At 37.0% G+C, this 16,279-nt stretch overlaps 1 protein-coding gene across 1 annotated transcript in view; it reads right to left on the bottom strand.

Annotated features, from left to right (window-relative positions):
- COL19A1 (collagen type XIX alpha 1 chain) overlaps positions 1-16,279 on the bottom strand; it is a 329,204-nt gene that overhangs the window by 280,352 nt on the left and 32,573 nt on the right. The window contains exon 5 of the mRNA XM_039245800.1: positions 351-474. Within this exon, the coding sequence (XP_039101731.1) occupies positions 351-474 (124 nt within the window). The remainder of the gene's footprint in view (positions 1-350; positions 475-16,279) is intronic.

Here is a 16,279-nt window from a genome sequence, read left to right as displayed (position 1 = left end):
AATACATATTATTAATGATAGGTAATAAAGAAGTTACTAGTGAGATGGACTTAGTGTCAATGAAGCAGTTGTGAAAGAAGGGCCACTTGAGTATCTTTAGACAAAATATGAATCTAGAAGTAAAAACAAACACACACACAAAAAATCTTGTCTCGCCCACCACGCTCTCATATTACAGATCTCAGCAAAATCATCCTATTAGAATATCTTCAGTTCCCTGCTGATGATTCCTCCAAAAGAATCTTTGGACACTACATCTGCTTCAAAATTTGTGCACACTGCTGTTCCAAGATTCACCTGGCATAAGCACATAAGAGAAAACTAATCAGCACAACTCCGTGGCTCCTTACCTGTGGCAGATTCTGCAGGTTTAACACCTGCCACAGGAACCACCGTTCCTTTTTGGTGCTTCTGCGCACGCGAAACATAGCAGCTACGGCGTACTCGTCAGGAAGGCCTTTGGGAAATATCTTACTGGGGGTAGGAACACAAAGAACCATTGTGAGGAAACTGAAGATGGCTAAGAAAGAAAACCTAGATATGAAATTCTTTGTAACACAATTATCTTAGCCATACTTTTCTCAATGAACTTATAACTTATGTTTTTATAGTAATCTACCTACTGGATATATGGAAGCAGCCATACCTACGTAACTCTGGAGTTTTTGTCCTTGTTCTCTCCCTTTTTAGAAAGTTTGTGGTAAGGGATTATTAAAGTTTGGGGTGTGTAAGAGCAAGAGAGTAGGGGTAAACCACTATGCAGCGATATTCCTTGAGTCAACAAGATGCTTCAACAGAGGAGAATCTCAGATTTCCCTGCTGTCTGGCAAACTCTAGAGATTTATCATGGAAATAAATAGTACCCCTAGGTTTTGCCCATAGGAAGAACTACAGAGCACACTGCTAACAATTAAATGTATATTTTCCAAAGAAGTTTTATCAAACTAAATTATTGCAAATGAGTTCCTAATACTGATTTTCTAGTATCTAAGACACATACTAAAAAATAAAGAGGTTTTAGCTTATTTTTCACTCCTACAAAAAATATAACTAGCAAATTCTTTCTAGGTAGCAGAGAGAAACCAAAAGACAATCCAAATATCTTTCTTTCTCAATCTTGTTTCAAAATACTGGTCTCGCTGGCCCATGAGGAGACTTGGGGGAAAAATTCAAAATGAACATATCTCGTATTTAGACTTTCATAGGAAAACAAGGAGAAATACATTTCTCCCACCTGACTTTTAAATTGGTCTATATTGTATGTAAAAACTCTGCAAGACAGGAATCATGCTTTTCTTTTAAAAAATCATGAGGAATAGTAGATAAGAATTCTCTTAAGGACTAACATAGCCAACAGTTGTTTTACACAAATATAACACTGTACATTGAAATGGTAACTACTAACTTTAAACATTACACTAAGGATTACTGAAACTGATGACGACCTATGGAAACTGACAAGCAAACTGTCATGGAGCATTCTGAAATTCTGATTTTACCCTTTGTGTTGGAAACAAAGTCATATGTGGTAGGGAAATCAGGGAAAAATAAGAAAACAGCTGTACAGGCCTAAAGTTCTTATTTACTTATTAGTTACACACATTTATGCATATATGTGTATATATATATAACTTTATCTTTTTGTCAATCTATTTAAAAAGGAGACAACGGACTTTATTGCATCTACATTATTTCCTCTTTTTAGCGAGCAAGTGATTAATGAATGATGTTTTTATTCCATCACAATAAAACAAAGTTTCTAAAATGTAGTCTTCTCTATAAAGTCACCATTATTTTTTAACGTTTATTTAAAACAATTATACGTTTTAAATATTGTGAGATCATGACCTGAACCAAAATCAAGAGATGGTCACTTAACTGACTGAACCACCCAGGCACCCCTGTAAAGTCACCATTATTAAAATTAATTGCATAATGATCATTACTGTACCAGTTTAAGTAACATTGTTCATTTAAACACAAACAAAATGCTTATTCTGCTTCCTGTCCGACTGTGGCCTCTTTTCTGAGTCACACTGAGCCGTAAGCTGCTTCAGGGGTGTTTGCAGGAGTCAGCACCACGGCAGAAGATATCAAGACCCAAAGCAAGAATTATGACTGCCCCTTTTAACAGCCACCTCCCCAACCAGAACCAGACCAGGATCTGCTGGCAGAACTTCCTGCCCTTCCACCGTTGTGAGAAGACAACGACTGCTTGTGAGGGTGATGTCTCCATGTGCGAATAGTATAGAGTGTGAGTACAAAATCCCTCTGCCTCATACCCTGGTTGTCACCCTGGAATGATGGCCTGGCAAAAAGCATGTTTCCTGGGAGGATCTGAACTGGCTTCACCCACCTCTCCTTTTTCCTCCATCCTTCTCCAAGGCTGGTGAATGGGGACCTAGGTACATGTTGATCCCCACCTTGGATTCTGAATCATGGCTTAACTAGTAATAAATACTTGTTGGAAAAGTGAAGACTGTGTGTGTGTGTAAAAGAGCCAGATGATCAGGTAAGAAGCCTGGGTGGAATATTGCTTTGGCCATTAAGAAGGGCTTCAGGGTGATTGTTTTTCCTGTTTTGTTTTATGTTATTAAACTGACCACCTTCTTTATACTAGAGTCTTTTTACAAAATAGCCTCAAAGCCCCTGTATGTGCTACAATTTATCTGTATATTCTCTTTTATTACCTGTAAAACTTCAAAAAAATTTTCTTATGTAATTTCAAAACCACATAAAAATTGTTCAATAAAAACTCCTGTGCATAAATAAATAAATAAATAAATAACAAAACAATGGGGCTTCAACATCTGCCATTTCTCTTTGGGACCATCTATAAGCCTGAAGGAGAGCACAGACAGAAGTGAGAGGTGATACTAAATCATAAGTTTCCAAAGAAAAATTTTGAACTAGTTAGTTGCATCAAAACTTTTAAAAAGAAAACCTAGGTACACCTGGGTGGCTCAATCTGTTAGGCATCTGACTCTTGATTTAGGCCCAGGTCATAATCTCATGGTTCATTAGTTCGAGCTCTATGTCGGGCAGCATGGAGCCTTCTTGGGATTCTCTGTGTCCCTCTCTCTCTGCCCCTCCCCTGCTCGCTCTCTATTCTTTTCTCTCTCTCAAAATAAAAAAAATAAACATTTTAAAAAAGTGGGGGAACCTCAATCCACACAGCAGATCCCCACTGAATCCCTACATGCAGTAACTTGTGTCTCTACCTGTCTTCTAATTTCCTGCCTCCTTTATCCCATCCTCTACCTTCACGGTTTTAGGATCATATCTTTATTTCAAGTGTTCTGTAATTTGACAATACTACTTCCTGGGATTTTTCTTTCCATTCTTTGTAATGAACACATCTTCCAATATGAGCTACACATCACTGAAAAACAAACTGTAAGTTTCTATTCTTCTCTCCATATAATATTCTCTTATTCCCTCTTTTAGGAACTCTTTTTGGACAACTGTTTAACACTTATACCGACGATGTAGTTTTCTTACCCTTTCTCATATTTTTTCACCTCCTTATTTATTCTACTTCCTGGGATATTTCCCTTATTTATTTTCTAATCCATCTATTCAACACCAATTTTTATTGTTTTATTTCCAAGATGCTCTTTTGTTCCCCTTTTTAAAATATCCTGAATGCGGGGCACCTGGGTGGCTCAGTCAGTTAAGCGTCCAACTTTGGCTCAGGTCATGATCTCACGGTTCGTGGGTTCGAGCCCCACATCGGGCTCTGTGCTGACAGCTAGCTCAGAGCCTGGAGCCTGTTTCAGATTCTGTATCTCCCTCTCTCTCTGACCCTCTCCTGCTCACACTGTCTCTCTCCCTCTCTCTCTCTCAGAAATAAATAAAACGTAAGAAAAGAAAATATCCTGAATGCAATATTTTAAACCCCTGATGTAATCAATTAGGTGGGCTTTTAAATGTTTTTCTCTGCATTCTTGAATATTTTCATTTCATCCTGGTTAGCCTTTCCTGTTTGATAGTTTGGCCTCTCTCTTCCAATGTTGGGAGCTACACTCTAGTTTTGATCTTTTTTTTATAATCCATATATATTTAAAGATGAAGCATTTAACTTTGATGACAACCTTCATGTATGCTAGCACAGTGTGTCGATGAACAACTTCACTGCAGAGAATGATCAGCTGGCCGATTTCACTGAGAGTCCCTCAAATGTGAATGTAGAAAGATTAGTTCTCTAGGGACATTCAGTTTCTCCAAAGAAGAATCTACTTCCCACTTGGTAAAAAATATTCATCTGGATGCAGGCATTCTAGAAGCAGGAGGGTATGTGGGAGTCTACAGTTCACTACAGAACTGTGCTCTCTTGCTCTGTCTTTGGTGCTATGCCTCCTCCCTGCCTTCACTATCCTGCTTACCTTTCATCTCTGGAGACTCTCTGGCTCAATTACTCTCCATAATAAACCTAATGAACATCTCACCTTTTGTCTGGTTGGATGAGGAGAGAGGAGGTACACTACACACACACACACACACACACACACACACACACACACTTCATCAGCTTCTGCAGAGGCTGGTATCCCCTAGTGATAAGTCTCTCAGGTGTCCACTGAGGTAAAATGGCCCACATCGCACTAGTATCTACAGCCCAGCAATACATAGGTTCTAACATCTTCCAACTGCTTTTTGTCTTTAAGAATATATTGTAGTCTTTCTTTCTCTTTTGCTCCATCTACCTTTCTACATTTTCGCATTCTCCCAATCCCCAAACATGGAATATCTTTTCATTAGTTTGTGTCATCTTCAATCTCATCAATGTTTTATAGTTTTCATAGTTCATGTCTTTCATCTTAAACCTCTCCCTCTCCAATGCCTCCTTTATTTTAGTTTACAAACATACACATATCTTTTCCCTGCTACAAAACAAACTTCCTCCAACCTTGCTACCCCATTATATTACCCTCTTACCTATCCACCAACCTTCTTACATGAATACTCTTCATATCTGCATTATTACTATCCATTTAGTTGTTAACCCTTCTGCATTCTAAAAACATTCCTGGGGCACCTGGATGCCTCAGTCGGTTAAGCATCTAACTTTGGCTCAGGTCATCTTACAATTCTGGCTCTGCGTCCGGCTCTGTGCTGACAGCTCAGAGCCTAAAGCCTGCTTCTGATTCTGCGTCTTCCTCTCTCTCTGCCTCTCCCCCACCTCTCAAAGTTAAACAAACATTTAAAAGCATTCCTAATCAGGGACACCTGGCTGGCTCAGTCAGTACAGCATGTGATTCTTGACTTTGGGGTTGGGAATTCAAGCCTCATGTTGGATGTAGAGATTAGTTAAAAAATAAGATATTTACAAAAATAAAATAAAAATAAATAAAAGCATTCCCAGTCAGTTAATCCACTGGCCTCTTCTCAATCCTCCACTCCCCTCAATTCCTCTGAAACTTTTAAAACTAACGACATCCTTTCTTCACTGATATAAACCAAGGGTCACAACCACATAACTATAGGGTCCAACCAGGAAACTGGAATATAAGCCTCCTGAGGTTTTTCATCTATCCTATTCACCCTTTTCATCCCAGTATCCTTGTGTCTCCACAAGGTAGGCACTCAATGAATTTAAATGAATCAATTAATGAAACGAACTCAGATATAAGTGATCTAAAAACTCAATACAAAACAAAACCACCTAGCCCTCTCAGTCTAGCTTTGGTTTTTCCATCTCGGATATAAATATGCATATAAGAAAATTTCACTTTTCCCTTAAGACTTTTATTTAAAAGGGGTGCCTAGGTGGCTCAGTCAGTTAAGCACCCGACTCTTGGTTTTGACTCAGGTCATGTTCTCAGTTTCGTGAGTTTGAGGCCCTGTTGGGCTTTGTTTAGGATTCTCTCTCCCTCTGCCCCTCCCCCACTAATGCTGTTTCTCAAAATAAATAAAACTCAAAAAAATTTTTTTATTAAAAAAAGAGAGGGAAATGAGTTAATAACAGCAACAGACACTCATCTTTATGCTGAGGACACACTTGTGGACTGAGGGAAACTAAGAGCCCAACCCATCTATAGGGGGCAGCTGCTAAAGCTCTAGCCAATTGCTCCCATTCAGGAGTGTGGGCCCAGTGTTTCCAGATCATCCGATTGTTCAAGAGAAGCCAAATACCTAGACATTTTATCTGAAAAGTCTATAGAGTTTTCTTTTGGCAATCAACTCAGATTTTTCATAAACACTGTCCAGACCAACACTGTGCAAACAAAAGCAAAAGCAACAACTATACTTATGTTGGCATGCTTAAGTGTGACAAAGCAAAAACTAATGAAAACACCTTCCTCCTCACTATTTAGGATTTTATACATAAAGACACTTATCATATTTTTTCATGAGATTTCAAGCTTTTTGAAGGCAAGGACATTTAATCTATCTTCACAGATATGTATCATCCACAAGCCCAAGTGCAGTGCCAATGAAGCCCTCTGTAACTGTTTATTAAATAAATGCATGATCTAGCAAATGAAACAGATAAAGACAGACTTAATTTTGATATAATTCTTTAATATTTCACAAAATTAATTATAATTATTTTTGTAATTAACAATCTAAATCAAAAACCGAAAATATATCCCAGGAAAGGTTCCTTCTTGACAAACAATAATAAAAACAAAATATTATTAATATTAAACTTAATATACAATAAATATAGTCTTAAAATAACACATTGGAATAAATTAGTTTTGTTTGGAGAAAAACTGATTTTTTTTCATAGCTTAAGTTTATAATGGATAAAAATCCTTATAATTACTGCATTTTCTTTTCAGAAATTCATGTGGTACTTTCAAGGCCAAAAATGATTTTGCTTGCCAAATTGTAAATTTTGAAGAAAAAGTAGTCTATTTTAAAAATAATACATTACAAAATATATCAGCTCTTACAGACTATGTTCCTTGTTTATACCACCCAAGCACACTTAATATGACACAGAATAATTTCTCTGGGTGTTGCCAAAGTTTCTATTATAAAAGAGGCCATATTGGATTACTAGTCTGTTACCAGAGAGATATAATGACAGCTTGTTATGTGTAAGATATCCATGCTTGAATATTTTTGAATGGAGTGTAATTTCCTATAAGAAATCCTATCCACTGCTTATTCAGTGATATTCCCATTAAGAAAAATGTTGATCCTTACTTGCTGAACTCATTCATATTCATATTCGTATATATATATATGTATATATACACATATATATATATGGCTAGAAATTCTCACTGGGATAACTTCTATCTTCCCTCATACACATTGTACGCAATTCAATGCTGTAAATGGAAAATTCATCCACATAATATTAACTATATTTGAAGAGCTCAAAGTTTAGTGAAATTTATGTATAATTAATCCTTTATTTCCCATTGTCTACTTTGTTCACATTAATGAAAGTCACCTGAATATTCACTGACAGGTCAGAGCAGAGGTATACCAAATTAACAAAACGTTTGATCTAAAGTCTATTTTTTTAAATGTAACTAAGTAAAAGTCACTGAGAACTGCACTAAAGTCATTCCAAGTTATCCAAATGTGCCAAAGGAAATCTGCTGCCTGTGGAGTCCTCTTTACACTAGCTCCTCAGAGAGCTAGTTCTAGATATAAACTGGAGTGTCTCTGAAGCCTTGTATTCACATATTTTAGACTCCTTTGAACCTGTAATTTATTTCAATGTTGGAAAAAATCTACAATGTAGTTTTTACCTTCTCTCTGATGTTCTCTATGTATAGCAGCCCTCTGTTCAATCATAAAATGGAAAGAAATGCTACTATATTCTAGAAGTGGCAGAGAATCAAAAAATGGGGCTCCTTATAATGACCAACTATGGCAGAAGGCAATGTCCAGATCTGAGTACCAGTGAGATTTGACCCCACTAAAAATTTGATTTCATAAAGTTCTTAACTTTATAAAATTTCCCTCTTACTCTTAAAGTTAAGAGATTTTGTAAATATTTTCTTCTTTATATTTTCTTTACTTCCTCAATTTTTACAATAAGCATAAATTTTATTAATTATCACTTGTAAAACAACATTACTAATTTCAGATTAGGAAAAAATAACACTATTCTATAAAGTTACCATAAATTAATCTGGTATTCTTCAAGGTCAGAGGTGAGGGAGAATTAACAATAACAAATATGATTTTTTCTATTATGGGAGGCAAAAAGTCATAGAAGTCTATAATTCCCAACGTAAAGCTTTCAGAATGGTTTAGTCAGTAAGGCATTAAAATGAAAGAAACTCCAAATGAAAATATACTTTCCCAGTATTTTCTCCATATACTTCAAACAGAAATCTAATTACAAAGTACTAGTACCTATACTCATGAAGTTGGATAAACATTAACATCTTATTTCATATAAAGGAATTCACTGTACAGGACTTTAAGAATGGGTTGTATTTGTCTAAATAGCCTACTGCCAATATTCTCTGGATCTTCTTTCTCACTTGATTAATGAAAACTCCTTTCCTGATCAGAATCTATTTAAAATCTTTAAGAAATATAAATAAAATTATGATGTCTACAAGGTAGGTATGTTACAGAAAAGATCTTGGCATGAAATGGAGGAAACATTTAATCATTCTGTGTATGTGTAATTGTTACTAAATATTATTCTACATCAACTGCCTTTTGTATACATGGTATAAGCACAGAGATTCTTCCTAACTATGAAGTACTTTCACTGACAAGCCAAAACACCTAATACTCTACTATTAGAGCTTTCTTCCTCTTTGGAAAGTACATGTGTTTATAAAACATAAGCTCTGTTACAACTAAAATAGTTCCTAGAAACTGGTCACACAATATTAACAAATTGTCCAATAATTAGTTCTCACCTCAGAAAGTATAGAACAGAGATCTATCGGGATTATAATAAAACAAAGAAGTTAACGGAGAAGATAGAGGAAGGAAGGAATAAATCAAGAACAGGCAATGCCCTTAAGTTAGAAGATGAAATGTCATAATTCTGAGCCCTGGGCAACACAAGCATCACCTTAAGGCACTGGGAGTTTGAGAGGAAATTTCCAAAAAGAAAGGCGATGCCAAAGGGGAGATACAACTAAGATAAAACTTGACAATTTTCCTTGCTGTGCTGTCAACTCACATGTCTAAATTACTACTGGATATCTCCACTTAGATATTAAAGGCATCTCTAATTAAATAACTGGAATTGAACTTTTGATTCCTACCAACACATCCCTTAAGGTACAAGAATTTCACATCTCAATAAAAAGCATGGCCATTCACCCAGATTTCCAGCCTAAAAGTCATTCTTGACTCTTGCATTCCCTTTATTTTCCTACACCCCATCCAACCATCAGTTAAGTCTTACTCTTTCTACCATCAGAATAGATTCTGACTCTGTCCACTTCCCTTCAGCTCCACTATCACTCACTACTCCAAGCTGCCACTTTCTCTCTCCAGGATTCCTGTGAGGGTGTCCTAATTGTTCTCTTTCCCTTACATTATAGTCTAGTCCTCACACAGCAGCTAGGTTGAGCTATTAAAATGTAAATCATACCATGTCCCTCCCTTACTTACAGCCTTCCTACAGTGTCTTTGAGTCCTTGCACATGGCTCACAAGGCTTCATCTGTTCTGACCCCTGCTTCTTCTAACATGTCATCTCCTATTCCAGTCTCTATGTGGCACTCATATTCGAGTCACAGTGACTTGAATTTTGTTCCTTAAGCACACCAGGCTCATTGAGGTCTTAGGCCTTTGTACTTCCTGTTTTCTCTCCTGGGATGGTCATTCCCAGAAGTCATCACCTAGATGACTTTTTCCTCACTATTCAGCTCTTAGCTCTAATGTCACTTCTAGAAGGTCTTCAGCTGTTCTCATCTAAGTTACTACCTAACATATTACCTTCTTTTAGTTTCTTCATAGGCTTATAACTACCCAATTTTTTTAAAAAAATGTATTGGTTTACACACGTATTGCCTGTATCCAACCACTAGAATGTGATTTCCATGCAAATAGGGGCTTTGCCAGACTTGGTGCTCTAAATCAAGCTTTAGACAGATACTAATCTGGCATATAGGAAGCACAAATAAAAATGTATGCCTTTCATGGACAATCCATAATGAGCCCTATGACCAGTCCCGGCAGATGTCAAACACCTGGCATTATTTGCATAATGCCTTAACGTTAAGGCCTTTTAAGACTATGCCACATCACATTCACCAAAAAAATAGAAGAGGAAAAAAATTCAAGCTCTATGTGATTTAAAGCAGGTTAATCAAAAAGTCTGACACAAAATGAATCCAGGAAAAAACACAGTGTTCCTACTTTCAAAAAGAAACTTTAAATCTCTACAGGCTACAGCAACACAGAACAGCTGCCCCAAGAAACTACACCAAAAGTGTCCTTCAGCAGAAGACTTCTGGTGCTTGGAAATGTTTCAATTTTAAGAAGCCACACATAATAGTTTCCTGTAGTTCTATAGTCCTAAAGCTGAAAAGAACCTTCAGAGTGATTTAGATCAGCCATCTCATTTCATAAATGAGAAATTAAAGCCACAGAAGTTAAATAACTGCCCCACCATTACTCTGCCAGACAGAGGTCAGGATGGAACTTGAACTCGGAACTTCTAATTCCAAGGTCAGTTTTTTCCAGTATATCAAGTTGCTTGCATCCTCTGGGTTAAGAATAAAATTTCCCTCATCATTAGTGACCTGACTTAAAAGTAAATGTTTTGGGACTATAAATGAGGGAAAAAACCCTAATTTTTTGAGTACTAGGTGAAATGGGGGGAATATAAACAAATAACAAACTTTAGTATCAAGAAATGATTAGTTAAAATGTTAACAATCACGATAATATTAACAATAATAAATCATATTTGGGGCTCAGAGCAAAGCATTCATTATGACACTTGCACATTATGACCAGTAGCCATGAGGGGATGATTATTACAGTTTTTCCCCTAATCATATTTTGAGCACAGATCAGGAAGTATCGCAAACCACACAATAATATCTTTAAAATGAGGCTACAATCTGTTGGGTTTTAAGAAAGATATGCATATGACAGAGGGTGACACCCAATCAGGAATGCTTTTTCTATATTCCTTAGAGATCATTCTTAGAAAAATTAGGATTTTCCACCAAGCATTTCTTTAGAAATAAGAGCAATTTTCAGGAAATATTAAAAATTATGAGAACAATACATATACTAATAATTATGCAAAATGAAGAAAAGCATGAAGTGTTCTGATAAAAAGTGCCTCTGTGTTTATCCTCCTGGTGAGAAAATATATCGGGATTTTAATACCATAGGGAGAACACCAACAGAATGTAACCTGACTAAAAACATAATTAATTTCTTAAAATGTGAAAATAATGACCATAAATTGTGACTATTTCAAATGATTATGGAAGGAGAACCCTTAGCACTGATACATTAATGCTTTCCTGGCATGGGGATCAGTGGAAGCTTCTATCCCATTCATCCCCTGAGGCATGAAATCAATGCCAAACATAGCTATACACAAAGTTAACTTAATAAAGTTGAAGTGTCTGGTCTCTCAGGTGCAGAAGGGTGCCAGATGAACAAATAATGGACATTCCTAGCTGTCCAGTTAGTGAGAAACCGATAAGAACTACCTTAAAAGGATAAACTCCGCTTTTTCATACTCCCTTCCAGAAGGGGAGCATTGCAAGCATGGCCAAGCCAGGAAAAATCATAAAACTTAAAAATATAATTTACCCTTTTAAAGTATATGTAAATATTTATTGATAAAGTTGTTGTATGCGGAGATGGAATCAGGGAGTGGGTCTCATTTATTTTCCACAACTGGGCCCTGGTGGTTTGTTGTCAAGAAAAATAAAGACCATAATGAAGCTCATAATTATTTTTTACTTCTTTGTATATTAAGTAATTGGTAATTTCATTGTACAGCAAGTTCAGGTTGATGTATTTGTTCAGTATTCCTAGAAAGACCATAGTTTGTAATATGGCAAGTGACATCTCTGTCTCATAGATACAAAACAATAAAAGACAAAACCAAACTGCAGAATAAAAGGGGATTAAGAAGAAAAAAACAAGACTGTCAGTTTCTTTTTTGTTCTTTTACCTAACTAAATAATAAGCACTATGAGGCAAGAAGTAAAATGTAAATAAGGAAAAACAAAGAGAAATAAACTTTCATGATTTCAGTATTCATAATGAAAAGCAAGAGGACATAATTATGCTAGAGAAATTTAATTTTGTATATGGTGTTCCAAAAATCAAGCATGATACACATTTGAAGAGCAAAGTGTTTAAAAAGTTCAGTTACTAATTACAATGGTTCCAGAGGTAATTCTTCAACTAGCTCATAGCACAAGGCTTGAAGCAAAGCCCTTTTTTTTCAAAAGTGCTATTTTGGTAGGGATGAAGTGAGTTTTCCAGGTCATATTTAGCAAGACCAACCTTTATTTACTTTTTTGCTTTTAAAATGAAATGGCTAAATGGAAAAAATCTATTTTTAAATGTCAAGAACTGGCTTCCAAATTAATTCTTCCATTCTAAATAAGCGTGAGGCAGAGTTTATGAAGAACTTCCGTATTTACAAGTATCAATGGGGCCTTTGACTTGCTGAATATCTTCCAGGAAGAGAAATATGATACAAGTTACATTTCCTGAGAGTGAAGTGAGAGATGCTTGGAGTTTATAGTAAGTCATTTCTTTCCCAGCTGACACCCACCATCACCTGTCACGTTACAAGCAATTTGGCCAGCAGGGCCTGGAGGGTTTATCTGAAATGGCTTCCTACCAAGCTGGGTGGTGATGTTTGAGTTCCATAGCCACAGAGACTGAAATCTTACCCTTTTTGTGCTTGCTAAGGGGATTCAGACAGACAGATTGTTAATGGGAAAACAAAGCTTCGATGACTCTCTAATAATCATGTCTGTTATGATTAGCACTTGTTCATTGTGACATTGTAAATGACTTCCCTTTGAAAACAAGAGTGACGTTCAGATAACAGAAATGAAGGATGGACTAGAGAAGCCGTGCTTCAGAAAGGCTTTGAAAGTAACTTTTTCAGGTGTTTCCATCCAAAAAGAGGAAGGAAAGAAGGAAGGAAGGAAGGGGAGAAAGAAGGAAAGAAGGAAGGAATCCTGGATCAAACCTCACCTCCAAGAGGTCCTCTGAAAACTGAAGTGTCCTTCCTGAGTCTGGGGGTTTGGCTTCTGCCTCAGGATCATTTAGACCTAGTTGAAAGCTGTGATTTTTTCCCAGTGGCATATATTCAGCTGTTTGGAATTTCCCCCCTAGAATGTAATGCTATTGCTCTCACACCTTCACTTTATTTCAGACAGTATTACTGAAGTATAACTATGGTACTCTGGTTTCTCCTCAGACCGTCAAAACTTTTTACCTTTCACTTTATTTTTATCAATAAAGTTCAAGCCCCTTAGGCTGCACAGAAGTTCTCTCAGAACAGCACCTCAGCTTGCCCTTTTGGCCTCCTCCACTCCTCAGACACTGTCCCCACCTGTGCTCACTACCACCACATGGGATTTCTTACCATTATTCAAACTGCCTTGACCTTTAAATGATATTCCCTCTAACTACTGTATGCTAGCCCCTGGCTCACCTGGCAAATTTGTTCTTATGCTTTAAGCTTCTACTTCTCACATCTTTTGTGAAGCTTTCCCTGGTTCCCTCAAAATGACTTCATCTGTCGATCTCTTCATCTGTTCTTCATCTTCATCTACATACATACATCTAAAGATTGCAACTATATTCCATAATAGCCAATTGTTGACATATCTATCTTCCCAGACAGAAATAACTCAACACCAGGGACCATGTCTTTATTTATCTTTAAATTCTCAGTGCCTGGCACATAGTGAGTCTTCAGTGTTGTCTGGGAATCAAATGAAATACTTTGTTAGAATTTTTCTTTCACTGCCATCAAAGCTGAACTGAGAAATAATAGGGGGTCGTATATAATAAAATATCTTTTCCATATACCTTGTAAACAAAGGGAATTTTATATTATTATCATGGGTAAATTAGAAGAAAGATAGAAATATAAAGATAATAGGGAGGAATTTCTAGCCCATATATCTAAGAGCTTTTGAGTGCCATAAGGAAAGAATGCCGAGTTGATTGGATTAATTTGTTAAATACATTGTGATGCTTTACGCCTTGGGCATGGCCTTGGGGTCCAGAGGACAGTAAGAGAAAGGATCACCGAACCCATGCCTTCACTCTCATGCCTTCCCCCATGCCATGCATACATACACACCCCACTTAGCTATAAGCCACAGAGCAACTCGGGCACCTGAGGACTGAGGTTGAGCAGCCATGAGTAGGGGTTTGCTAAGGCCCAACGGAGTGGCATTTTTATGGAGAGGATTCCCAACAAAGACAGGGGTGATATGCAAAAACAAGGAGATTAGAACACATGGATAAGAGTGCACTTTCTTTTGAACATGAGCACCTGTGCAACACTCTTGGGGCTCCCCAAAATAACAAGATGTGATTTTAGGAAGGGCACTTGTGGGGATGAGCACTGGGTGTTATATGGAAACCAACTTGACAATAAACTATCAAAAAAATAAAATAAAATGCAAAAAAAGAGGGGATTGAGGTTCCACAGTTGTGCAGGTAGAGTAGGAATCATCACAATTTAGACACTAATGTTAATACGACATTGTCATATTAACCGATGACGTCCTGAATGGAATACTAATGGGACCTGGGAACATTTGGATTATCTGAACTAGAATAAGGTTAACACTACATGAAAAGTATACTGAACTAAAAAAAAAAAAACAATTTTTCCTGAGGACATCAATGAGGGCTATATTTGAAGGTAGGGTGTGTACTGAACTTTCTAGGATATGTAAGATTCAAATTGGCAAAAATGATGGGTGGAATAGAACAGGTAGAGAGACACAGGTACAGAAAGGCACTGTAGAAAGATACTTAGGGACATTTGAGACAGGGCACGGACACCAGTAACTTTGAAAGAAATCTCCACAGTGTTCAGGAAGACCTGGTCAATGGGGCACCTGGGTGGTTCAGTCAGTTAAGCATCCAACTTCAGCTCAGGTCATGATCTTGCAGTTTCTGAGTTTGAGCCCCACATTGAGCTTGCAGCTGTCAGCACAGAGCATGCTTCAGAACCTCTGTCCCCCTCTCGCTGCCCCTCCCCCACTTGCACTATCCTAAAAAATAAAATAAATGTTAAAAAAAAAAAAAAAGAATTCCTGGTCAAATATGAAGGGGCTAAGGGATGTGTGAGGAAGTAAAAGTGGTTAGTAACATTATTCCTTTGGGAAGTTTGGGAGTAAAGGGATTTGTCAAGGAAAAATGTTTCTAGAACAGAGAAGGATTAAGTATTTGTAGACTAAGAGCCAGGATACTGTGGAGAGGGACACTGAAAACACAAGAGCAAAGGGTATCATGGGTGGATCAAAGTATTAAAGGACGCTGACAAGGAGAAAATTAAGAGCACAAGTGAAGGGGTTAACCTTTGAAACCAGGAGGGTCACCTCTAGAGAGGACAGCTGAAGCAGGAAAATTCTGAAGTAGAAGCAGAAGTTGAGATGGTTTAAGAAAGAGGAATACCTTAGGTGCAAAACATCTGGTCAATTCAATCTCATATTTAACCAACCTGATGTGAATTCTACAAGGCACTACCACACGTGTCCATATTAATTGAAATTTTCACTGAACTTGTGATTGCTTCTAAATTACAGGGATATAGCCATGGTGAGAGGAATGATTAAAGTCAATTATTTGAATATATTACTTTTTAGCTTAAAATTTAAAAAAATTTCACCTAATCTGGAAAAAATGTATTTTAGGAAATGTAAGTGTTAACTAAAATGAGGCAATAAGGGCACCTGGGTGGCTCAATCAGTTACACAACTGACTTTGGCTCAGGTCATGATCTCACAGTTCATGACTTTGAGCCCCATGTTGTGGCCAACAGCTCAGTGACTGGAGCCTGCTTCGGATTCTGTGTCTCCCTCTCTTTCTGCCCATTCCCCCTCCCTCAAAAATAAACATGAAAAAAAATTTTTTTAAATGAGGCAATAGATAAGGTATACCAAGCTTACGTGAGTCACACAAAATAACATAAGCAGCTTCTGGCTACCATGCTTATTTTCTGATTACCTTTCATGGTTAAGCTGAAGGAATTGAAATGTTAATAAATTAATAGTTTATTAGCCAACACAATTTTTCTTCCTTGATTGACATACATTTCAAAGTTTAATCACTGAAATCAAAATTGTATTTCACTATCTGATTCTCTGTCTCAG

This window comes from Hyaena hyaena, unplaced genomic scaffold (assembly GCF_003009895.1).
Source record: "Hyaena hyaena isolate Hyena2069 unplaced genomic scaffold, ASM300989v1 scaffold_271, whole genome shotgun sequence".
In the NCBI taxonomy this organism is placed as follows: Eukaryota; Metazoa; Chordata; class Mammalia; order Carnivora; family Hyaenidae; genus Hyaena; species Hyaena hyaena.
Note: the sequence above shows the minus strand (reverse complement) of the source record. Positions and strands in the feature narration are given on the sequence as shown.